General features: G+C 40.4%; 1 protein-coding gene and 1 non-coding gene across 2 annotated transcripts in view; one reads left to right on the top strand and one right to left on the bottom strand.

Annotated features, from left to right (window-relative positions):
• LOC126088606 (LIM domain-containing protein jub) overlaps positions 1 to 27,523 on the bottom strand; it is a 200,796-nt gene that overhangs the window by 19,516 nt on the left and 153,757 nt on the right. The window contains exons 3-7 of the mRNA XM_049906822.1: positions 23,038 to 23,207; positions 19,825 to 19,887; positions 19,254 to 19,384; positions 17,305 to 17,356; positions 2,092 to 2,160 (exon numbers count right to left, since the gene is read on the bottom strand). Coding sequence (XP_049762779.1) covers positions 2,092 to 2,160; positions 17,305 to 17,356; positions 19,254 to 19,384; positions 19,825 to 19,887; positions 23,038 to 23,207 — 485 coding nt within the window. The remainder of the gene's footprint in view (positions 1 to 2,091; positions 2,161 to 17,304; positions 17,357 to 19,253; positions 19,385 to 19,824; positions 19,888 to 23,037; positions 23,208 to 27,523) is intronic.
• Positions 8,367 to 8,441, top strand: Trnak-uuu (transfer RNA lysine (anticodon UUU)). Its single transcript has one exon. It is a non-coding gene; the product is annotated as a tRNA-Lys (tRNA).

Genomic DNA, 27,523 nt, shown 5'->3' with positions numbered 1-27,523 from the left:
TTTCAAAAACTCTCTTCTAACCAGAGGGAATGGAAGTTTTATCCCTCCAAAGTTGCAGACTGGCATTTTCAGCAGTAGTAGTAAGTACCTTTCATGTTGTAAGGAAACTCTTCCTTGACTTCGATCGCTGTGAATGTGGTTTAAGTGTATACAGGGGATAGGTTTCTTCTTGTTCCACCTCCTTTTGTCCCTTATTTGCCGCCATTTCTCTTTGAATGAGAGGTGGTGTTATTCCTGCAAGGTGCTAAATCCATTTGAGAGTAGAAGATTTCAAGCAACCTGTTATAATTCTCCATGTGTTGTTAAGAGGTACATCTACCTGTTTGGCAGGTGAAGAATTATAACAAACAGGATAAATTTATTCTACTGCAAAATAAGCTAAAGAAAGTGCAGAGGTTTGGATGTTTCAAGTTAACTGCCCCACTGTGTTTTCAAGTTAACTGCCCACTGTGTTCCGGGCAATTTTCTTAACACTTTGTTCCTGGTGGAAACTTTCAACCTGTAATTCATGCAGTGTTTCATAAGTATTTGCAGTTATATTTCAGTGCACTGTTGAATATGAGGCACCATCACGAGGTTTGACAAATCAGTGAAATGTCAGTTTTCTCTAGTCACTGTGTTATATTACAACGGCCTTAACTAATTTAAGGTTCCTTGTCAGAAATAAATACTAATTTGAAGATTATCATCTCTGTAACATGCATTCATGAATCTGTATTATTTCCATATCAAAATTTATACCACAGCAGCTGATCGGTACAAGTTGTGCCACACCATGAGTTGTCAGTGCTGGAAGACAAGCACTTACACATCACCCTCTCACATCCTCTAACACTGCAGTGACCCCACTACTTACCCTTCTTCCCCTGAGGCAAGCAGCCAACTTCACAAAACTCACAGCCAAATTCACCATCAATTAAAATTAAGCACATTTTAAAATACTGTAAGTAAAACCTGTAAATATTTTTGGTTGTTACTAAGCAAGAATACTGCACTCGTAAAAGCTCTTGAAGTTAGTTAGCATGTATGGTTTCAGCTCTTAGTTGCTAGATACATATTATTATGAAATATGGCTGAGATCCCTAAGCCACAAAAATATTTCATTTGGGCCACAAGTTTGATGACCACTGTTCAGAGTGTAATCAAAGAAGGAGGGTAAAATGGAAAAGTGGCAAAGAAAAACACAAATACAAAGCCAGACCCTCGATTTCAGAAAGAACTACATTAATCTTTTGTGGTTAAAATTTATTTTGAAAATACTTGAAAAATAATAGATCTAACAGTCATTCTTTGTGATAAATAATGCACTTTCACTACCAAAAAGATTTTAAGCTGACTGATTTCGTGAATCGTTGAAGTGGGACATGTGTCTCACAAACCTAACTATATTCATGTTTTCGTATGAAACTAGGATTTTCACAGTTAAATCTTTAATTTTAGAATGATATTAACAGAATGTAAATTATGGAAAAACTATAACAAATCAGTACCAAAACACATTAATCTCTTGCTTTGGACAGCAAAATCACTGATGATGCTAGAGAGGATATGAAATGCAGACTGGCAATGCCAAGGACAGCATTTTTGATAAAAAGAAAATTTGTTCACATGAACCAGGAATTAAAAAGTTAGGAAATATTTTCTAATCATATTTATCTGGAGTGTAGCCTCATATGGAAATAAACATGGGCAATAAGCAGTTCAGAAAAGAAAGGAATAGTTAGAAGCTGTTAAAGAAGAATGTTGAAGATTAAATGGGTAGATCAAATAATAAATGAGGTGATACTTAATTGAATTAGGAAAAATGGAGTTTATGGTACAACCGCGGTCAGTTGATAGGATACACATCCTGAGTTGTCATGGAATGGTTAATTTGGCAATGGATGGAAGTGTGAAGAGGGGTGTAAAAGTTAAAGAGGGAGATCAAGGCTCAAATAGGGTGAGCAAATTAAAATAGATTTGAGTTGCAGCAGCAATGCAGAAATGAAGAAGCTTGTGTAGGATAGACTAGCATTGACAGGTTCATCAAACCAGTATACAGACTACGTTCATAAGAATTTGACTTGATATGCTGTCACCGATGGTTCTTACCTCGCATATGTAACAATCAACATGGAAATCCTTATCCATAGACACAACCCTTACTGTCTCTTCTGTACCCTGAAATCAAAGCATAAGTGTAAGTACACCTTTCATAAAATGTTATTTATGAAATATATTCATGCATTATTAACAGTCCACATACTTAATTTTTAATGCCTGGTTATTTAGGAAACTCAGTCAAAACATATTTGTGCCTATTTTTCCAAAGGACACACTGGTCAAGTGTATGAAGAGATGCAAAAGAATGGGTGGTATAGGATGCGCTGATTTAAAAGAATTGTCATCCTCATAATTTTTGTTATGAGTGTCCTGATCCAACAGTATCACTTGTTTTGATCTGTACAGCATAGACGTATAATGTAGTTGTGATATTCATTACTGTTTTTCATCTGTAATAGTTCGTATCATCATCATAACTTTATCATTGTTCCAAAAAGTTACACGTTGTACTGAATGATCATTTATACACACAGAAGATCCAACAATTATTTTTCCTCTCCGAGAATATCACTACAAACTAATGACAAATAGTTTGTACCTCAAAACTTCAGAGGAAGGGATGAAAACTTTAAAATTATGCACTGATTCACATGTGACAAACTTTTAGTAAGGGAGTTTCAAAATATTTCTGGGTAGGACGGCTGAACTAAATGGTAGAAGACCCAGTTAGTCATATGGGAACACTACAAACCCATATCATCATTAATTCTTAGAAGCATATAGTCTAATGAGTCAGCCATGAGCTATAATCCCACATCTTGCTGTTCCTACAGCAGGTTCCAATGGATTTAAGGGTGCAAAAGTTATGCAAAGACTTGCACAGGACAGACTTGTGTGAAGAACTCCATCAGACTAATACCTGAACTAAAGCAAACAACAACAACAACAACAACAACAACAGCAGCAGCAGCAGCAACCATAATGATATATTGTATTCACCTCCACAAGGCATAAAGATGGAAACACATACAAAAACATAGACGCGAGAGACCTGACCTGACACTTATTATCCCCACCCCAGTCCCTTCTCAGTACATGTTTCAGCTGTGAATTCATAATATTATTATTATTATTATTAATAGTAGTAGTAGTAGTATTAGTAATTCACCATGTGTCAAGAAGATGAACTTTTCTCAGATACACCCTAGCACACCACAAGCTAAAGGGAAAGGGCACATAGAAACCCTAAAAGACAAATGTGCCACACTTGTTCAAGTGCCACACTTGTTCAAGTAAAAACTACGGCAAGGATTCCACAAAGTATGTTCCCATTTTCCAGGCATACACGTAAAAAGCACAATAAGTCTATCTAAAATAACTGAATGAGATAACAATAAATCAATATTTTCATTGAAGTAAATATCACACAATTGAACTTTTGATTTTTTATTACTATCCGCGTTCACCACTTTCACAAAATGACCAAAGTTCAATGCAAGCGCTCTCCAATTAAGTGAAACAATAATGACCTAGCTCAGTAAAATGTCAGTGAAAATTCCTTTTTAACTCAGTTGCTTCCAACTACAGGTAGCAAACCAAGCAGTCATAAGTCATAATATATTTTAGACTGTCAATAACATGGAGTTTCCATATTTTAGACTGCAAATCACCAACTTTAATGGGAAATTACTGTGTGTCCAAAACCACACAATTTTTTAGAGCACACAAAATTAAATAGTCCAAAAATCCACCAGAAAATATTTAAGAAAACTGTAATTCAAACAATGCAGTCAACTTGTGCTCGAGCTGTACTGTGCTCTACTGTGTACAGAGTCCCCATGCCTTAATGTAGGCATAGAGTTGGCGGATAATCCTGAAATGAGTGCCCATATTAATTTAATATTAACAAATTACAATATAAGAGACCTGTTCAAAACCTCTGGAAGTTTGTCCACAAAATTTTTTTCTACACATACATTTTACTTATTGTGCATGACCTCCTTCAAAATATTCTCCTCCACAATAGATACACCATTCCCAATGCAGTTTCCATTTCTGGAAGCAGTCTTGGCATGGCTCTTGCTGGATCGCGCAAAGTACAGTCTGCAAATTTTTATATCACGTCTATTATTGTAAATATCCATCCTTTCAATGTGGTTTTCAACTTTGGAAATAAAAAAAAAAAAAAAAGAAAAAAATAATCCGCAGGGGCCAGGTCTCTCATTTGTGAGATCCAAAAGCTCTTCACTGATTGCAAGGCAAAGATCTTTGGTCTTGACTCATAAGCCGTGGGACGAACTTGGTGGCAACATAATGCATTCCAAAATGCTGTGTCAGGATTTTATGACATAATCCAACTGAAATGTTACATTCTTCTGCAATCGCTCGGACAGTCAGTCTTCGACTGGCATGCACAATTTCGTTGACGTTCCTGACATAAGCATCATCAGTAAAACGTTGAAGGGCATCCTCACAAAAGTCATCTTTAATTTCTGTCTGGCCATAATTAAACCAAGTGAACCATTCGTAACACCAAGTACGGCTTAAGCAACGGCTTAAGCACTCATCACTGTAGGCTTCCTACATCATTTAGTGTGTCTCTGCAAAGGTTTTCTACAGTTTCATGCAAAATTTAATTCAGATACGTTGCTCCTCTAATTGTGGCATCCCAAAATTTGCGAACTGTGTGACACAATGTTCTACTCAATACAGCACTGAACAATAACTAACAGACATATAACAATGAATCTTGCGGCAGTTATACATTAAACACAAGCATGTATAAGGATGCCAACTGTATCTCACTCCAACACACTATTGGCACAAAATTAAAAATGTTCTGCAATATTTTGAACAGAGCTTGTATCATTAATTTTACTGCATGAACCAACTACAGAAATAATGCATAATATTCTTCGTAGCTTTTTATCACTAATGGAGACTTGTCTAATGATGTTTCACATCAGCAAATATCATACATATAAAGACAAGGGAAGCAAAACATCTCATAAAGAAATAGAGGTACACTATATATATTCATTGTTCTTTCTTATCATACATTCAATAATAGTATGTAAAATAATGGAAAGGGGCGTGCACGTGCACGCACACGCGCGCGCGCACGCACACACACACACACACACACACACACACACACACACACACACACACATGCGCGCGCTCATGCCTGCCTGCTCGCAGTAGCAGCCCCATTGCTAACACAAGTGGTGTGTGTGTGTGTGTGTGTGTGTGTGTGTGTGTGTGTGTGTGTGTGTCAGGAGGGAGGGGCAACATGCATGCATGGAAGAAAATGCAGAAACTTTTCTAGAGACCATGTTGTGATAGGCCTATCAGACCTTCATTGAATTCAGGTACTATAGTACCACAAGATATCCTCTTATCGAATTTGGAAGGAATGGAAGGGTCCAAATGGTAAGCTAACTGCTATACATCAGCCTGTAACTCTATCACTCTCAATACATTTTGAATCATTCCTAAAGCAGCCTGATCCACAGTGGAAATGGGCAAAAGCTGAAGAATTTTAGTAGTACAAGGTAGAAAAAAATTAATGACAGGATTTTGCAGAAGGGGAGGTCTGTACCAACTGAGCTTAGGAGGAGCCCAACGGTTAACAGTGGGACACCACAACAGTGACCACTGAAGGGCTTATGCAGTGCTTTTTCTACTGTGCTGAACGAGCAAAGATCTGCTCACAGTCACAGAGCTAAAGACTGCAGTTATCCCAGGACGATGTTTAATGAGGTAACGGGGAAGCGATATTTCCTGCTGCTTCTGCCAGGGCCTAATTACGAAACAACAAAGCACTGTTGCAACAAAATTTAAGAACAATTCAGATCATAATTCAAAATGAATTCATTGAATGAAAATAACTTGGCCTCAGCTATTAGGTATAGATGCACTATGTATGGGTGACACTTGAAAATTTATATCGGACCAGGACCCAAACCCAGGTTTCCCACTTAACGCAAGCAATCATCTTAATCACTTAGGCTACATATTGACACGCCTCTTGGACCGACCCAAACTTCCACGTGTCTCCCTTTCTACTTTCCTTTACCATAGTCTCCCATATTCAACGCCAAATACTCGCAGCTTTACTCCTTATTCCCGCACCACTGAGAATGAGACTATGAGGAATCAAAACCTGTGATTTATTCCTGTTTGCTTTTCTCAGCATGTGTGACATGTGGAAGTTTGGGTCAGTCCACAAGGTGTCCACAGTTAGCCAAAATGGTTAAGGCAACTGCTCATGATAAGCGAGAAATGTAAGTCTGAATCCTGGTCTGGCACAAATTTTCACAGTTGAGGCAAAGTTATTTCCCTTCAGTGAATTTATTTTGAATGAATTTCGGATGGCTGTCTATCATCACCAATGTCTGTTCATCTAGACAGGCAGGTAAAAATCCAGATTATGTTTTTATAGAACTTGTCGGTCACTATTTGATCAACAATTCCAATACAGTTTCTCTGCCTGAGAAAGTTTTGCTGCAGTTTCAAACATGGCTATTAAGTAGCTTATTTGAATTGTTTTTGTTATGTATTTTTATCTTTCAACAGCAGTTAGTGCATTGTGTGGAAGGACTCCACTGCCATTCACCACCAGATGAATAATGTCCCAACAAACAACTGGGAAAATAATATCAGGGATACTGTGTTACAGGGCACATTAAGGGAACTACAGTACTTTCAAAGTGTGCTTCTGCTCTGCAGGATGTGTTTAGTGAACATGCTAGTTATGTAAACAACTTTTAATATACAAAATTCAGTAGTGCGAGTTACAGGAAAAGCCGTAAGTGGTTGTTACATTCCAAGTCCAAGAGGTATGCTAGCATGGCTCAATCAGAAAAGCACTACCTACAAGAGCAGGTGCCTGGATTGACTGTAAGTCATCACTATTACCGCAAACTAACCCAATTTTCTGTGAGTGACTTGATTCACAGACAGGCAGCATTGTGTCAATAAGGAGAAAACTATGATCTTGTTTCATATTTATATGACAAAACAATGCCTAGAACAAATATTTTCATTGCGATGGCTGGTTTCTATTGAACTGAGCCATCTTGGGCCATCTTCAATTCTAAAATACAGAGAGATTACAAGCTATCACAAGCATCAGTCGCTGAAAGTAATAGCCGATATCAGTAATAACTTCATGCATTTTATATTTGAAGATGGCCCAATTCAACTGTAACCAGGCATTACAATAAAAATACTTAGTCTATGCCGTGCTTTGTTCATTGTCTTTTTTGGTTTTGCCTTATTATCATGTAATACACACATAACATACTTGCACTGGCAACACTATCTAGCTCTTTCCCCTACTCAGAAGCTATTGAATCACTATGTGTCATGCTTGGGAGGCAAATGCTTGATTCTAAGTTTCTGGACTTTCATTTAATTACTGGTAGAAGATAGTGAGAATCTGAATACAAGAGGGAACTCTGTAAGAGGAAAGCTTGAACAACTATTCTGGACATCAGAGTCAATAGCATCGCACTGTCGATAGGTCAATTTGTTGCACTGTAAATATAACTACTGCACTGTGCCAGTAATGTTTTAAATACTATCACCATTACTGAAGTAATCAACATTGCTTCTATTTCCTGTGGCAGGTGGCAGTCTTCAGTACAAACACTCAGTGTGACCTTTGTAAGTGTCCCTGTATTTTAAGTGAAGATCTGTGAAGCCACTCATGGCTGTTGCATGGTATAAAATGTGAAAGTTTCACTATACCATTTTGTAACATGATGACTGAATGACTAAATTACATAATTAAAAAACAAATTGACAATTCCTTTAGCTGTGGATGCCATAATGCAAGTAATTTACATCTTGTGTTGTTTGTCAGGAAACTCACACAGACCTACATGAAAATGAATGCAAGTTTGAAATCTGAGTTACATATCTACTTGTTCCAAAAAGTGCGCGCTTCTGGTCTATCTGATGACATATGTGGTTGGACAGAAAGTTTTCTAACAGACAGTATGTAGTATGTCATCCTGAACAGGGTGACTTCAACAGAAACAAGCTTAACTTCAGGTGTGCCACAGGGCAGCGGCAAGACTCAGCGGAGCAGTGCCTCTGAGGAAGTCCAGCGCAGTTCTGGACGAAACGTAAGAAGCAGAAAAGTTCTTGGACCACGACCTCACATCCCGGAAAGTATATCAACAGCCACAGAGGATAGTGTGTCTGCAGGGACTTATCCCTTGCACGCTCCCCGTGAGATCCACATTCCCAACATGTCCACACCACTCATGGGGAGCGTGCAAGGGATAAGTCCCTGCAGACGCACTATCCTCTGTGCCCGCGGTGGCTCAGATGGATAGAGCGTCTGCCATTTAAGCAGGAGATCCCGGGTTCGAGTCCCGGTCGGGGCACACATTTTCAACATGTCCCCAATGAAGTACAGCAACGCCTGTTTGCAGCTAGGGTGTCCATTTAATTATCATTTCATTTCTAGCAAAGCTGCATGGTCATCCACGGGAACTGTTCTTTCGGGAACAGATACTACCGTCATATATAATGATCTGGTTGATGGTATTGACAGTGGCATTAGACTGTTTGCTGATGATGATGTAGTCTACAGGAAAGTAGTCTGACACGGAAGTCATCAACAAATCAACGAGGATTTGCAGAAAATAAATGTGTGGTGTAATGATTGGCAGCTATCTCTCAATATTAGTAAGTGTAACCTAATGCGTATAACAAGGCGAAAATCCCCATTAATGTACGAGTACAAAATTAATGCCCAATCTTTGGAAGCGATAACATCCGTCAAGTATCTGGGTGCGATTATTCGTAATGGTCTCAAATGGAATGATCAGATTACACAAGTAATGGGTAAGGCGAACTCTAGATTGTGGTTTATTGGTAGAATCCTGAAGCGATGCAGTCCTTCAACAAAGGAAATAGCTTAAAATAGGTTAGTTCGTCCAGTCCTATAGTATTGTCTGTCTGTATGTGACCCTTACCAGTTGGGTCTGATTCAAGAGATTGAGAAGGTCCAAAGAAGAGCAACAAGATTCATGGCTGGTACATTTAGCTATCACGAGAGCGTTACAAATCTGATAGAAAGTTTGAAGTGGGACACGCTAACAGATAGACACGCTAAATGGAAGGGGCTGCTCACTAAATTCCGAAATCCGATCTTCACCGAGGATGTAGAGCATATATTTTTACCACCAACTTTCATATCACGCAATGATCACCATTCAAAGATATGGGAAATTAGAGCTTGTACTGAAGCGTACAGACAGTCGTTTTTTCCCTTGCGTGATCCACAAATCGAACAGAGGGGGCGGGGATATGACTTTGGCGCGAATTTTATCTCCACCACACACCGCTTGGTGGCGAGCAGAGTATATATATGTAGATGTAGAAGGACCCTAGATGTTTGGCACCACCAAGTAGGATTTAAATTCTACACCTCAGTCTATCCAATAACAAGCAGGGACATGTAGCATTCAAAATCACCTTAAGCCAGATTCTGCACAGAGTTTGATCTACTAAAGTGTGTGTGCATGTGTGGTTTTCTCAATTGAATATTCTCATTTACATAATTACATTAATATTCTTACGATTTATTGTATGTGGCACAAAAAGAGCAACAAGACAGGGGCAGTGGGGGAACTTGTAGTGGGCTGGTAACAACTGTCTGTATAAAATTGACTACTGAAGCTATTAAAAACTATTAACCTTGTCACTGCTGTGGATGAGTATACATGTCCTGCTGCACCATTCCGCAAGTGTTGTGGATGTGTATTCTTGCAGTTTATGCAATGTCTTTTTCCCTCTGCAAAATCTTTAAAATTTTGCACAATTTTTTTACTTAATCTTATACAACATAGTAACTATGGCATATAATGAAGAGAAATTTCAGTCCTTTAAGCAAAAATATCACACTGCAAGATGCACACAAATAAAATTTTTTCATGTAATACTTTTCAAAAAATTGGGTGATGAGTATTTCATATCGTCTGTCTCTTAGCACAGATACCAGCATTTAGCGAGTAGTACAGCCATAACAAAAGATGCCTCAGCATGGGATACAAAGAGCATGTCTGTAGCAGCAAAAGGGTTAATGATGACATTTCTGACATGATAATGCAAATAAGTATTATGGAAGGTTGGTTGGTTGGTTTTTGGGGGAAGAGACCAAACAGCGAGGTCATCGGTCTCATCGGATTAGGGAAGGACAGCGAAGGAAGTCGGCCGTGCCCTTTCAGAGGAACCATCCCGGCATTTGCTTGGAGCGATTTAGGGAAATCACGGAAAACCTAAATCAGGATGGCCAGATGCGGGATTGAACCGTTGTCCTCCCGAATGCAAGTCCAGTATGCTAACCATTGCGCCACCTCGCTCGGTATTATGGAAGGTTCTGTACCCTTTTTCTTCTCCTAGACTATGTTAGATGAATTGTCAATTTTTTCCCAAAGTTGTACACTATTAGAAGTTGAAAGTTTGAGAAGAATGAAAATCACTTAGCTGAATATACATCAATTTGAAAATCAAAGTATGAACAAATAAGTAATATATATACTATCAAATGATTTTCACTTGAGTAAGTTAACATTCAAAATACTGAGAACTCTGCTACTTCAATATTGGAGCATATTTCAAACAATAAGTTCTGCATATACCTGAGAAGGGAGAAGAATATTAAGAGATTACAATAACAGTCTTAGTTACCAGTTTACAGTATCTCCAATAGTTTTACTTCAAGAAAGTTGAACAGAATCATCACTTATAATAAAGAATAAGCCTCTAAATGTAGCTGCACACTACCTTCTATTTAACAGTTCTATGTGATGAGTAAGGTTGTATTTCTTCATACCACAGTTTGTATTGGACTGAGAATTTTTCCATTATATATTAATTTAGATGTTATTTATATAATGTTTGTAACTTTTTGTTTAATTCCTTGTATGGCGCAGTACTTTCTGCTATGTAAATAGTTTGACACTTGGTTGGAAACAAAAGAATTTACTTTCACAAGAACCACAAATTTCTCAAAACAATCACAGCACTATAAACATGATATGTGCTATAACCCCATATGTAATACCTGGATATGTGCCATGGCTTGAAGCCACCAGTGCAGTACACTTTGAATATTTTGACAATGGCATCCGCATGGGCCAGCCAGCAGTGGCTGCCTGCGGTGGGCCACATTACTTATGCAAACGGCCTCCTCTTTATAAGCGCAGTGCAACATGCACTCGCTCTCATATTGTGTTCTTACTTATTGTCAGCAATGGTTTGTATCAGTACCTGAATTGTTTCTATGGTTAAGTCTATGTTCTCACAGTTGTTCACCTGTAAGCAGCAGAAGAATAAACTCTGATTCATTGTGGTCGTATTGTCATTTGTGTCTTACATTACAATACATCTGGTGATTAGTGTGGTGTTCACTTCTGTACACTCCAACTACTTGTTGTTCCTTCAGTTTTTCTGGGCGTGGAGGCAGTGTTCAAACATTTTCTACAGCAGCAGCAGCAGCAGCAGACTCTTGTGGTTGCTATCATGAATTTCGTCACCCACACTGAATATGAAGGCTTCCACGCCATCGGCATACCTGCTGCCCTTTCCCCCTTACAATTATGAGACCAAAGACTGGGAGGATTATGAGAAGGGACTTTACCAACACTTCCCCATCTTTGGCATCAGCTATTCAAACATGTATAAGGCGTGGTTTCTTTCTTGGATTTCTCCTTGGGCCTACCAGTTGTTGCGCCAGTTAACACCATTCCAGGAACATGCATCATGTTTGTTTGACAAAATGTGTAGACTGTTATTAAATTATCACCAAAAACTATCATTGTTGTAAACAGCCTCACCAGTCCTACTGGTGCTTGGGTGGCCAAATTCCAGTCAGAAATGTCAGTTTGTTACCAATGCTCATCATGATTTCTATGCTGATTTTATGTATGGGCCATGAAGCCATCATTCAGTTAGCTCCTGACAAGGAGGTGCACCAACACACACTACAAGAATCCCTCTTTGGCTGAAATTTTAAATACTGCTCAATCTTTTGAGGTATCTAGTGTTGAGGATGATCTGATTGAGACTTGGTGTGACATTGCCGCAGTGGCTCCTGCCCTGGTCACCAGTCGGTTCTCGAGGGGAGGATGACGATGTGGCAACTGTACTCTAAGCACTAGGTGATTCGTAACAACTGTAAAAAAAAATTTGAAGAAAAAAGAAGAAGAAGAACCATACAGTGTGAATCATAACAAACTGTTCATCAGTGCGAGTGATAGACAGATTACTCAGACTACACATGAACACGGATGCAGTCATGACTTCACTGAATTCTTGAACTTATGTGGATCTGGGATATCTGACGTTGCCTCGTGTCACTCAACATTTGGCAAGTTATAACAAGCAGCACATTCCAATTTTGGGGCAATTTATGGCTCCCATTATGTATAAGCAGTGGTTCATTCCTAGACTTCTCTGGTAGTGGATGATGCTGGCACTGCAAATTTGTCCAGTATGGATGCTTTTGGTTTTACCATTTTAGGGACAGTATGCCTCATTTCAACCAGGTCTCTTACCGGCAGTTCTCTGTGTTCAGATCTCGCTATTTTCTTGGATTGGGGCCTAAGTCCCAGGGGTATGCATTGGATATACACCACAGTGGTTAGACCTAGGATTTCCTATGGTGCTGTAGTGTGGTGGAAGAAGGTAGAACAACGGGTTGCTGCTAAGGAGGTTGCTAAGGTGCAGAGATTGGCCTGCTTAGCCACAACGGGCGGAATTAGCAGCACACAAACTTATGGAATGGAAGCCATGCTGAATATGCCTCCACTTCACCTTTGTGCCAAGATGGAGGCAGCAGCTGAGGCACGTAGACATAAAACTGGCAAAAACTGGGTCGCATTTGGATATCCAGAATCACACACTAACATAGTGAGTGAGGTAAATATAGGAATGGCTGGGGAAATGCCTGCCGACTATATAATAACTCCCAACTGATTCCAAGCCTTACGACATAATAATTGGAAGTAGGGAGCAGTGGGAAAAAAACAGTTCGACACCGTACGGGGGACATCGTTTGGTTCACTGATGGGTCAAAAACAGCCCAAGGCATTGGGGCAAGGTTGTACGGGGTTCAGCCAAGGCTGGAGAGCTTCATCACTCTAGGGAAACTGGCCTCTGTATTCCAAGCTGAAATTACTGCAATCAGGGCATGTGTGGAGGAGAAATGCAGAGGTGCTACAATGACTGTAGAATCTACATCTATTCAGACAACCAGGCAGCCCTGAAATCATTGGCAGTTCCTGCAACAAGATCTAAGATTGTTGCAGATTGCCACAGGGCTCTGGTGGAGCTAGGGGGAAGCAATAGGGTGAACCTAGTGTTGGGGGCCTGGCCACTCAGGGATCTGTGGCAATGAGCAAGCCGATAGATTGGCTAGGATGGGGGCAACAACTCCATTTATTGGGCCGGAATCTGTCCTGACAATCACCAAGGCTATCATCAAATTAGAACTACGGAACTGGCTTAGGAAACAGCACGTAGGATATTGGACCAAGGTCCATCAACAAAAACATGGTAAGGTAATGATGCCCAAGCCACGCTTTAAAAGAAGCTCTGTAATCCTAGGATTGAACAGGAAAGAGATAAAACTCATGACTGGACTGATGACCGGCCATGGGAATTTCAAAAAACACTTACACACAATGGGTATAACAGAAGAGGACCCTAAATGTAGGATCTGTGATGAGGGTGAAGAAACTGCATCAACACCTAATCTTAAAATGCATGGCATTGGAAAGTAAAAGATACAGAATCTTCAGGACAACTAGACCTGAAGAAATTGTGTCTAGCAAAAAACGTAGAGGGACTCCTTGCACTATTTTAAGGGCACTGGTTGGCTTTACTAGATATACAGGGTGCGATACCGCACAATAAACCTAGTTTCGGTGCGGGCAGTGGCGAGTCAGACCTAAGCTGTTTTAGCTCCCCTGTTAAATATCAATCAATCAATCACATTTTCTCTGATGGGTTAGGTTGTGCCACTAATTTTGCTGCTTCCATTACCCTGAAACCTATAGCGTGGCCATGGTTTTTCTACGTGTGCCCTGTTCCTTTGGCTTTGCACGACCAAGTGAAATCAGAATTGGGCAGGCTGACATTGTTGGGGGTCATATAGCCTATTACATTGAGTGAGTGGTCTATCTCCCTCATGGATGTTAAAAAACCAACTGGTCAGCTTTACCTCAGAGCTGACTTTAAATTTTCAGTTAATAATCAATCTTTCACTGAATCTACCCTTTTCCCTGTCTAGGCAAGTTGTTGGCCAGTTTCTCTCGAACAGTGATTAATCTGAAGCCTATTTATAGGTTCTGTTGAATGAGGATTCTAAAGGGCATCATAGAGAATATAACAATATTAGCGACTTCTGTGGCTATTGCCCCTGTGATTTTTCAGTGTTTTTTGGAAAAACCGCTCATGTCCATTCCAGGACATATCAATTATCGTGATGACAATATCATGATGGATGCAACCACTGTAGACCATTTACGTAACTTACACACCTTGTTCAGATCTTTCATACTGCAGGGTTGAAATGCACCTTGGCCAAATCATATGTTTTTCAGCTATCCACTGCATATTTGTGGTTTGAGGTTTCTCGGGATAGTGTTATGCCTTTATATTAGCATGTTGCCATGGTCACAGCTCTGTCTCACTCTACCAATATCAAACAACTCCATGCATTTTCAGATGAAATTGATTACTACCACAAATAGTGTGGTCATGCTGGAATCCACTTCCATGAGTTGCTCCACAAGAACATTCCTTTTCAGTGGATGCCAGCCTGCGAGCAATGCTCACAATTTTGAAATCTAAATTACACTTTCTCCTTGGGCTGGGTTGATTTAGTGGAAGAGACCAAACAACGAGGTCATCAATCTCATCGGATTAGGGAAGGATGGGGAAGAAAGTCGGCCGTACCATTTCAAAGGAACTACCCCGGCATTTGCCTGAAGCAATTTAGGGAAATCACAGAAAACCTAAACCAGGATGGCCGGATGTGGGATTGAACCTCATCCTCCAGAATGCGAGTCCAGTGTGTTAACCACTGTGCCACCCTGCTCGGTTCTTCTCCTTGTTTGGCTACTGTACATTCTAACCACTGCCCAGCTTTGGTTATGCATGCCTCTCAGTATGGACTCTGGGCCATTCTCACACATCAATATGAGAGTAGCTCTAAAAGTCTGATAGCTTATGCGTCAAAAACGTTGAACTCGCACTCCCACGTTGAAAAGGCAGTGACTACAACCTCAAATAGTTTCATGTGTTCTTGTACTGGTCTAAGTTCCAACTTATTACTGAAAACAAGCCCTTAGTTTCATTGTTTAATCCTTCTCTCCCGGCTTCCAAAGGGGCTAGATCCTACTTTTGATCAGGATTAACTACTCTGTTTTCATTTAGATGCTGAAGCGCAACATACAGTGGAAGGGTTTCCTATTACGGGCTGCCTTATTGCAGCTGCTGTCACTGCCAATCTGGTCTTGTGTCAAATTTTCACCTTGTTGAGCATGGTTGGCCAGACAGTCATCCAGGCAGGTCTTCTGATCCTTTGCATAACTATTTTGTTATCACTTACCACCTTCTGTTACTTGATGGTGGTGGTGTTCTAGCTACGGATGGGCTATCACTCAGTGTTGTGATCCCGGCACCCCTACAGTGGTATGTGCTTTAACTCCTACATCCGAGACATTGCGGACGTCTTGCATACTAAGTTACTGGCCCACTGGCATGTGTTTTGGGCTGGCTTCAATGGTGACATTGTAAGTGTTGCCACAGTCTGCTCTCAGTGTGCTATCCAACAGGTGGCGCCGCAATTTGGGTAATGCTTTCTCCATGGCCCACACCACAGCATCTGTGGCACTCTGCCCACATTGATTCCACAGGGCCCTTCCTACATTCTTACTGGTTGTTGGTTGTTGTTGATAATCCACCATTCTTCAACATCAGCCATGGCTATGTTTCAGGACCACTCCAACTGTTTTTCTACTGAATTTGTGACTCAGGCCTTCCACGATTTCTGTGCATATCAGGGTATTCCCCACATGACACCTTCTCGTTTTCATCCCCAATCTAATGATGAAGTGGGATGTCTCATACGCACGTTCAAGTATGTTGCAGATTTCTCCACAGACAATCCCTTGACATACTTCTCGAGTTCCCAAAGGTTTATGACAGCAGGGATAAGAGTCCAGCCAAGATGCCCCATAGTCACCAGACATGCACCCTCGTCCACCAGCTCATGCTGACCCACCAACACCTGTCAGTACGGCTCGTCGCAGTTTGCACCTGCCTCCATGGACTAAGCTTGGGAGTTCAGCTGCCAACTGAAGTGGATTCTGGCCACAGCTGAGAGCTGCTGAGGCCACTGCCTCTGTATAGGGCATAACAGTGATGGTGGCTTGCTACCATGACCAGCTACGCCCATGCACCACGAAGTGGGCCATGGGCCCGCCACCTCCACCTCGTGATGCATCCCTGCTGTGGGGCAGACTCGCCCACCTTTGGATGACGCCACCTAATGCCTCTGCTTCAAGGTCCAACCCCTGCCAGGCCTTCCCACGATGCTTTGCTGTCACCAGCAATTCTGCTGCCAGCTGGGCCGGCACCTTTGGTTCCTCCAGTACATGTGTCCCTGACCAAGTGGTCAGTGCTTATCCATTGGCACAGTCCCACCACACTGAGGGAGCACATTTTGTGATGCTGCCAGCATCCTTGTCACTGGTCCTCTCTTATAGTACTTCACAGGAGAGCGGCTGCCACATGTGTCCACGGCTGCGCCACTTCTGCTCCTACTCACCGGTTCCTGCCTGCTATCTCGACACCATTGCCTTTGGCGTCCGCTGCAGAGGCCTCGGATGTTTTACCAGTCGCCCGCATCAGTGGAGTACGCTACACTTCGAATATTCTGCCAACAGTATCTGCATGGGCTGGTCACCAGAGGTCACCTTTGGTTGGCCAAGTGACTCGTGCATCCACTGTGCCGTCTACCGTAGCCATCCTCTTTATAAGTGAGTGCAGCAGGCACTTGCTCTCATATTGTGTTCTTACTTATTGTCAGCAACAGCTTGTATCAGTACATGGATTGTTTCTATGTCTGTGTCTACATTCTCAACAGTTGTCTGGCTGCATGTGGAAGAATAATAACCTATGATTCAATGGGGTCTTACTGTTGATTGTGTCTTACATTACAAGAATATGTACCTCAACAGGTGTTATTCCTTTCCCACATGCCGCACACTTGGGAGCAAACATCCTGCAACAGAAAAAAAAAAAGAATCAGTAAAGGAAAATTGTGTGTAACATAGTAACAAATATGTGCACAGCCAATGAAGAGACTGACATTTTCATGAAGTGCCAACAAAGTAACAGTTCAAAGAGACAAAACTGTATGTAGAAAAGCATTCTTGCTGTCAAAATTTCAGTGAAAGTACAAAATAAGTGAAATGAAATTGCACTACATGCCACTGTTTGCTTTGTGGCCCTACAGTGTGGAGATCCTCAAGATGCGGCATCTGCTAGTAAAAAACAAAAAAGCCTAATATGTATTTACAAAATAATTAATATGCTACTGCTTCTTTCACTCCTCCTAAGTTCTGTAGTCCGGAATGATATGGAATAAATAAAATAATTTCTACACTATTGTATGGCAGATGTGGGAAGGATGGGAATGGTTTGCTTACTGTTCCTGTAGAGCACAACAGGAAAAGGTGCACGAATGAGGGTAAGCCCATGCTAAAATTTCATTGTGAACAATAGGTTAATTTCAGTGATACATCAGTAATTTATAAATAATAAGCTGACTTTTTTGTAACGTTTATGAGCTGTTCCTTTCAAAACTCTGACATTTCAATCAATTGCAGTGAAATATAATTATGAGAAATTAATTGAACTGACTGTTAGTATCATGAAATGGAATTACAAAGACTTTATGTTCACGTGACACACTTGAACTTCTGTTGTGAAAACAGTGTCAAATTAATGTGAAGTAAAATAACTACTTCATCATAGCAAGGACAACTTATTTCTGAATGCAGACACAAAACCAATCAATTCAGAGCAAGTAAGTTATTAACAATTGTATGGAGCTGATCCAATTATATGAAAACTATTGAAAATAATTAATAAGTATGTCGCTACTAAAAGTATAAAATGCGATCAAAAAGTAACAGGAATTTTTTTAATTTCGAAGGCTACATACATCCGATTTTCAAAAGTTTTTTTGTCTTGTTGGTACACATGTTGCTGATGTATATGTGTGTTTTCAGCAGTTCTGAATATTTAGTTTATTGTTGACAGTCGAAAAGGTTATATGTGTTTTTGGGGGCTTAGTGAATTTTTGCTTTCAAAAAAAGATGCAGCAAAGGCTCTGCATTAAATTATGCTTGCAAAATGCAGAGCATTCAAAATGTTGCTGTAGCTTTTGGTGAATCTCCTATCCGTAAGACGAGTTTATGAGTGGTATAAACGTTTCAAAAAGGGTCAAGAAGACGTTTAACACGATGATCACCCTGGACGCCCTGGCACATCAATTACTGGCGACAATGTGGAAGAAGTAAAGAAAATGGTTATAGGAAATCGTTGAACCACCATCAGAGATTTGCAGATGATGTCAGCACATCATATGGTGCATTCCAAGCATTTTTTTTTTTTTTTGTATGTTTTGTGCAGGAAATGTATAGCAACAAAGTTTATTCCAAAATTGCTGAATTTTGACCAAAAACAATGTTGTGTAGACATGGCTCAGGAATTGCTGAATGAAGTCAACAATGAGCCAGATCTCCTAAAGAAGGCTGTAACAAGTGACAAACCATGGGTACGACATCGAAACCAAGGCCCAATTTCAATGGAAACTGCCTGAAGAGCCAAGACCAAAAAATTTTTAAAAAAATGACAAGTTCAATTTCATGTGAAGGTTGTTCTCACTGTTTTCATCGATTACATTGGGATAGTGCAACATGAGTTTGTACCTTATGGTCGTATGGTCAATACGGAATATTATCTGGAAGGTCTTTGGTCCAGATCTCAATTAATAAATTTTATAATGTGTGTCCATCTGAATAATGCGTTCTTGGATACAAAATAAGTTTCAACCAAAACTAATGTTTTCCTTATATGAGTCTGGATGGAGGTTACACATCACTAAACTGTACCTGTGGTAGTCATTAACACAATATATCTTGTTATCAACATCCACTGTAAATGGAACACCATCCAAACACTCATTGCAGATGCAGCATCTGAAGCAGCCAGGATGATATGATTTTCCCATAGCCTGCAGGATCTGTAACACAAAACAGATTTTACAAAATTTCATCAACTGTGGCCCAAAAAGCTGTAACTGTAGAAGAAAAAGAATTAATATTTATTTCAATTTTTTCCTGAAGGTTGAGGATCCGTGTGTGTGTGTGTGTGTGTGTGTGTGTGTGTGTGTGAGAGAGAGAGAGAGAGAGAGAGAGAGAGAGAGAGAGAGAGAGAGAGAGAGAGAAGGGAGGGGGGAGCAGAAGTACTTTGTGAATCAAAGTGGTGCACAGGAGGCATATGGTATTTCCATTATTTCAAAAAAGAACCCTGAATTCATTGCATTAAAAACCAATCTAAGAAATCTCAACACACACAGTGAAGTTATTCCTGGAGCATCCAACAACAAAGACTAAATATGATTTGCAGGGATAACTTCAGTACTAATTCCATATGTAAGTACAAATAATCATTTTCGCTTACCATCTCCATTATTAAATGACCACAGATAGCACATTTTTCAGCTGTCTGTTGGAAGCCCGAGTACTGAAAAACAAAAATTCATTCTTAGTTTTGCTAGCCAGACTGACTGACTTGCTTTGGCTACAAAATAAACAAGATTTTTATAAGAAATTATATAAAAATATCTTGTGTTAGTGCCTCGTAACCTAGGAATATAACACCTGATACCTACTTAGTCAATTAAGCTTCCTTGCTCAGATTACTTCACCCTCTCCCTAAGTAACAGTCTTCCAACAAAGCAATTTACTTACTATATAAATGGAATAAAATAGCTCTGTGTCTGATTGATGGGCACCCAGCAATGCTTGGCAACACTCTGCCTACACCTGCAAAACAGTTTACAAAATTTTGAAACTCATATGAGAGTGGTGTTTGTGTTGGTCAGGATAGTGGGCAGATCTCCAGCCAAACCAAGGGCTGCCCTGAAGCCATTATACAATGAGGTGGCAACAGTCATGGGATACCCCAAATATTGTGGCGGACCTCCTTTTGCCCAGCGTAGTGCAGCATCCCGAAGTGGTACGGAGTCAAAAAGTCGCTGGAAGTCCTCTGCAGAAATACTGAGCCATGCTGCTTCTGTAGCCATCCATAATTGCCGAACTTTTACTGATGCAGGATTTTGTGCATGAGCTGACCTCTCGATTATGTCCCGTAAACTTTTGATAGGATTCACTGAGGGCAATCTGGGTGGCCAAATCGGATTGTCCAGAATGTTATTCAAACCAATTGTGGCCCAGTGACATGGTGCATTGTCATCCATAAAAATTCCATTGTTTGAGAACTTGAAGCCTACGAATGGCTGCAAATGGTCTCCAATTGCATACTGCCTTGTCGACAAATTGGGTCCACAGCTTCGTGGGGTCTGTGTTACATTCTAACTCCACAGCTCATACAGACTGAAATTGGGACTCATCTGACCAGGTCACAGTTTTTCAGTCATCTAGGGTCCAAATGTTATGACCGAGAGCTAAGAAAGTGGCTGTAGGTGAAGTCAATCCATTAGCCAACACACACATCGATCGTCTGCTGCCGTAGCCAATTTCACTACACTGTCCCAACAGATACATTTGTCGTAGCTCCACACTGATCTGTGGTTATTTCACACAGTGTTGCTCCTCTGTTAATACTGACAACTCTAAACAAATGCTACTGCTATTAGTTGTTAAGTGAAGGCTGTCTGCCACCACTGCATTGTCCGCAGTGACAGGTAATGCCTGAAATATGGTATCCTCAGCACACTCTTGACACTGTGGATCTCAGAATACTGAATTCCCTATCATCCTTCAGATAATGAGATATCAGCATGCAAGGGGATGACACAAAAGACATACAGTGCCAGTCATTTTTGCCAGTTCCGTATGGGGTCACACATATTAAGAAACACTGATTTCATGCTCACTGATTCCGAATTGGATGCAAAAGACAACGCAGTTGTGTACTACATGTAAGCAAACAGGTCCAGATGCCACACACAGAGGCCACAAAGTGTGGAGCAGGACTGATTTCCAGCTAGAAGCGAAGTTCAACCCTGCCAGCATCTCAGATGATCAATATTCGACAACGGAAACTATTATCAGTGAGAAGTATACTCAATTAAGCTAAAAGAAATTGTAAAAACTTGCCTGTATATAACTCTGTACAGTGGTTAGTAGTTCCCTTTGTCCATTTGCCTGTATTACATATGTACATTCATCACTTCCAAACCTAAGGGTTTGAGTCGAGCGATAGAAACTGGTTCCTTTTCATGACATGAAGCCTGGATTACCGTTAGATGTTACTGCATGTACTTTATTCTTAGTAATGAAACTAGACCTGATTGAAACAAGACAGGAGCTTGTCTTTGGATGCAGTCACAGATAACAGAGATGGTGTGACGAATTTGACCTGGTTCACGAGCAGTTTCCCTGGCTGTAGACAGAGCTGATACCAATTCCCACATGGAGAACGGAAGATTGTACGCCACCTTATCACACAAAAAGACATGGAAGCTATCCATTTCTACAGTCCTACAGAACATCTGAAACTCAGGAATATGACGAATTGACAGTAAAACATTCTTCGGCTAAAAGCTTAGTCATGTCTTTAGGTGTGTCCAATAAGACCCCCATTTCTCAACAAGGTCATATGGGGAGTTGTATTGCACTTGCCAAACTTGTGTAGTGGAAGAGGACCAATTAATGGACGTCACAAATTCCTTCCAGGAGTGTGTGTTCCATTGTTTTATCATTTGCCACACTGTTGCCCTCACATGCCTGAAGACATGAAGGTCTGTAGTTTGATGGTGTTTGAATTACTGTAAAGCTGCACACGTGGCTCCGATTGCCAAGTGACATTCTTGCCAAGGGACAGGTCATTGTATGAGTTGGCTGCTAGACTGAGGAGTGGAATCGGTGCTAGCTCCTTGAATCATAAAGGTGACATGGTCCACCACCTCCTGGACACATGCCTGTTGTTCAAATATAGCCTGCTGACTATATCGCAACCAATTAGCCCTTTGAAGCATCCACCTTTTTGGTCTTGGCCACTTCCCAATCAAATGAAGTTGTAATAGCTAGGAAGCAAAAACAAAGATCAATGGCTGGCGATGACTGCTACGTGTTGCATAGGTTGTTTTGACTACATTGCACAAGTTTCACTGGGAAACCCCTACACACCCCACAGTCAGTCCTAGTCTCACCCCAGGCATTTTCCATATTTTTGGAGCCATGAAGAAACACATTCATGGCAGATGATTTGCTTTGGATGAAGAGGTGCACACCTGGATACAATCATGGTTCCATAGGCAACTGTAAGCATTTTTCCATGAAGGCACTGACCACCTCTTCTCTTGGGATGAAATTATTAACAGTTATGGGTATTACTTTTGAACAATTTACTTACTTTTTTCCATCTGTCTAATTTTGATTTCACTACCAATGTCAGAAAAAAACACTCATTTTTATAACACACAGAATCTAAAACTCAGTTTTCTAATAATTAAAAAAGCAACAAGTCATGAATAAATCATCATGATAATTTATAGATCAAAATAAACAGAAAGTTAATGTAACAAGACACTGATTATATTAATTACACCACGGTACTCACTGATCTGAAAGAAATACTCTACATAACTAATGATGAAAGGAGCAACATACAATGAGCATGTTAAAAAGATCTGAAACCTCAACTTACCAAGTAATCTTCTTCACAATAAACACGTCCGTGAACATTGTAGAATGCTTTCCCTCGAAGAGCACGACCACATGAGCAACAAATGAAACAGTTTGTGTGGTAAAGGTTACCCATGGCTTGGCATGCTTGGCCTGCTCCAGTTACTTTTTCACCACATGTGTGACATATACCTACAAAATAGAAAGGCAAATTATGCATAGGAAACAAATTAAAATCTTTTCACAGTATAAAAGAAAAAGCTAGGTGAGGTTAGAGAAAGAGATTTCACAGAAAAAAATGCTCACTTTGGTAACATGTATAATTTAAAACTTAGTTTTCAAATACTTCCTGCTGTCACCCCGAAGTAGTGTACTCAAGCTGTCTGCGTCTAGTGTAAATCATGGAAGAGTGTGAACGTGTTTCAAATGTCTGAGGCGGAATGTGGGGACCAGCCCAGTGGGATGTGGAAAACTGCCCGAAATCCACATCCAGGCCGGCCGGCATACTGGACCTCATCATTAATCCGCCGGGCGGATTCGATCTGGGGCCAGCGCACCTACATGAGTCCAGGAAGCAGCGCATTAGCGCTCACGGCTACCCTGGCGGGTAGTATTCTTAATCGTCATGACTATTTACAGATTAAAATAAATACAAGGCTAATGTAACAAGACACTGAATAGTTTATGCCCCCCCTCCCCTCCCCCCCTCTCTCTCTCTCTCTCTCTCTCTCTCTCTCTCTCTCTCTCTCTCTTTGGGTTAAAGCCCCTAAACACTGCACTGAATGTCGTTAAGTTTCATGTCATCCTGTTTTAATTCCAAGGGTATACACATACAGGCACAATACATTAATCTCAAATGTGCACTTTCAATGCATACTCCATCAGAGAGACAGCCCATGTGAATTACCATCCTACAGTCAAAAGAAACCATCAGGGGAACACTGAACCAGTCACTGCTCCACTACGCATACAAAATTAGATGTTAGTGGCAACCAACCTGCAAAAAACATTTTACAAACTTGCTGCCAGACATCCTAATAAGTTATCACAGTGATTTTTATTGCAACTAATTGACAGTGGCTGGAGAAAGAGTCAGAGTAGACAAGGGTTCTCCAGGGGTAATCCAATGGCAAGAAAATCAGCCCCACCCCACATTTGATCACTGCCAGCCCATCAAAGGTGAAGACAGTTACAGAGCAAAGAATGTCTTCAAGTTGGCAGATTCAAAATGTAAAAACAAGAAGGCTAAAAGTGTGATGGACATCAGTTGAACTGTCAAAAATAAAAATTAGAGGAGAACATTAAGTAAGACAGTATGTGGCTGTCCTTGGGGCTCAGCACGGATGGGAATCATCCCACTCACAGCTGTCCCACCCTCCTCCAGTGTAGTCAATGTGTTAAAGAGCATCCATTACTCAACAGAGAGCTACCCCTAAAATATGAAATAGTGTGCAGCACAAAGGAGACGAACTGCAAGTAAAAGAAGTTAAAACGCAGTAAGAGAGAGGTAAAGGAATGAGCATGTCAAGGAGGTAGGGTAAGGGGTCCGTCACACTAAGCTGCAGAAGTTTAGCTGGGAAAACCTTAAACATCCTCCATACAGTTCTGATCTGACCCCCAGGCAATTTCCATATTTTTGGAGCCCTGAAGACATACATTCATGGCTCTTGATTTGCTTAGGATGAAGAAGTGAACACCAGGATATAACTGTTGTTCTATAAGCAACCACACAATCTGTCAAGGCTTGTATAGCTCTTTAATAGTCAAGCTGCTGCACAGAAACTATCAATCATAAGAACAATTTTGTTACATCAACTGAGAAGATACTAACTATGTCATTATTAGTTTGTGGAGCAGTGGGAGAATTGAGAAATAGTAAGGTGATACAGCATGTGGCACTCAAATATATAAGGTACCATGTAGAGATGAGAGATGCTGAGCAAACATTACTGGTGATCGTGTTTGGTTGGTGGGTTGGTTGGTTGGGAGTTAAGGGACTGAACAGCAACATCATCAGTCCCTTGATCCGGGGGTAGTTCATCTGGAGTTAATGATGTCCATGAAATAGATGCTCTGATGATGAAAGTATTCAAGAGTAGCAAGGTCCCTTGACTGCCTGAAGCAGTCATTGCATGTCTTTATATGACTCGACCTGGCCAGGGGGAAAAGGGGTGGAGGGGGTGTGTGGAAATGATGATAGGGGGACACCTTCGCCTTGTTGTTGCTGCAGTAAAAAGGCACCTGGGTCGCAAAGTGCGTTCAGCAAGAACCAACCCATCAGCACAAAGACAACTGCCAACTACCTCTTCGAGGCACCCAACGTGGCAGGCAGTCCATCTGGAGATGGCAAGGAAGCAACAGGATCATCAGGAAGTGGACATTCTCACAAAGATCGATATGTAGTGACCAATGCCGTGAAGCCACAAGAGTGGGGGAAGCCATAATTAGACTGATAACAAAAAAAGGTGTCATGGACAACACTGAAATGGGTAGAAGTACCATCACAGACTTTCGAGCTCATCTTGACCCCAGAAGACAACAGGAAAGGAGCCCTGGTGACAATATTATTATGTTGAATACATATTAGACAAGTTCACAATCCAAATACCAATCTCATGGATAAAATGTGTGCCTATATATTCAACAAAGGAAGGAAGAGTAGTTAGGGTTGAACATAGTAAGCATTAGAGAGGAAGCATGAACTAGGTTGGACAAGGATGGATCTGGAAACTGTGCACTGCATATCTTGAAAGATCCATTCTAGCAAATGTTAATTTTGGAAAGCTGCAAGTCTGGATAACCGTAAAAGATATCATTGTAAGTACAATCTCTCAACCAGTGCGTCAATTTGTTTGACTCAATACATAAGTTGCTGATCAATCAAGTCATACAAATGGAGTAACAATGTAGCCTATTATGAATTGACAGCATTACTGAGCATCTTTTATGGGGAAAGCAAACAACAGGATCAAGTTTACTAGTGAGATACTGGGAATAGCAATATGTTATGGAAGACACTACTTACAAAATGTAACTGTTAACTATGCTGGAACAGAGATTGACTATGTTCAACCTGCATTAGGTTAGACTACAAGGGGACTTGGGAGAGTCACTGGATATCGCAAAGCTTCATGAAGAAGATCATCTAAACAACAGAGGATCTTAAACTAAATATTTTGAGACAAGGAACTCATGATCTGTAGCAAATATTTTGATGATCTCATGTCTTGAATGAACTATGTGTGTGAGGCATGTATTAGTAAATTGCTTACATCTTTGAATCGTTGTTGGATAATGCTAACTAGTAAAAGAACACACAACTTACAGTGACAGTAGTTTCAGGATACAGAATTGTGTCATAAGAATTACACTTTATGTCAATTCTAGAATGCCCTGCAGAGATGTCCACAAAAATCTTGGTCTTTTGGCAACTACTTCACAATATTTACATTCATTTCTGACCTTTGTCCTTACTGTTATTTCTAAGACCAAAAGAGAAGAGAGTATGGAATTCTTGGACAAAGAACAACCTCTACAAAGACTTCAAGGGGTTGATATTAGTAGTCAAACATGAGTACACATGTATTCAACAATCTACGCTGCGGGACTTTAAGACAAAAATCAAAGAACTTTATGCTGGGCAGCTTGTTCTAGTCTTCAACGGAGTATGTTTACAGGAATTATTACATGTAATTTTTAAGTTATTCTATAATTAGAATTAGCACTGTAATACAATATTATTTTTAATGTTCAATTATTTCATTGTACAGAACTGAAATAAAATGTACATCTTCGACTTCTCTCTACATCCCAGATACTACTACTGTGGTATCTCCAGAATACAATTTATGTGATTGTATGTGATGTATCCATGGTAGATTTTTTTTTGTATCGAGTTAAATGAAGTTATTGGCGTGAGAAACTATACTGGAATCTTTAGAGGGACTGGATGGGCAGGTTCTTCTGTCTATCTCGTTGTCCAACAGACCAGAGCGACATTTCATAGAGAGCAGCAAAATTTTTTGAGTCTTTGTTGCGCAAGCATTGGAACTGATGGTCCGCACTTTGTTACGATCCTTCACAATTTCATAATTTTGAACCTAGAGGGTTTAAGTTGAGCTAAGCAAAGAAGTAAAGTGTAAATGTTCACAAGTGAGCCTGATTGCTACGAAAAGTGTTAATATGTTTTCACGAGTGTTCTAAAGGAGAGTAGCTAATGGGGTAAAAATATTAACTGAAAAACGCTTTGGGAATTGTATATAATCATTTCGGAAATTTTCAAGATTCTGTTCTCTAAGTTGAATCTATGAAAAAATGTCCCATATTTATCATAAAGGCAGGGAAGATAAAATCTGACTAATAGCAGTTAGCGAGATGTAAACAAGCAACCATTCTTGCAGCTTGTTGCATAAGAGCCCGAAAACTACATCAAGTTGTACTACAATACAGACTGCCAGTGACCAATGATGTGTATGTGAGTATGGACTGAATTACAAAATCTCTGTATA

The sequence above is a fragment of the Schistocerca cancellata genome, chromosome 6 (genome assembly GCF_023864275.1).
Source record: "Schistocerca cancellata isolate TAMUIC-IGC-003103 chromosome 6, iqSchCanc2.1, whole genome shotgun sequence".
NCBI lineage: Eukaryota > Metazoa > Arthropoda > Insecta > Orthoptera > Acrididae > Schistocerca > Schistocerca cancellata.
The sequence above is the reverse complement of the archived record's forward strand: the minus strand, read 5'-3'. Positions and strand labels throughout refer to the sequence as shown.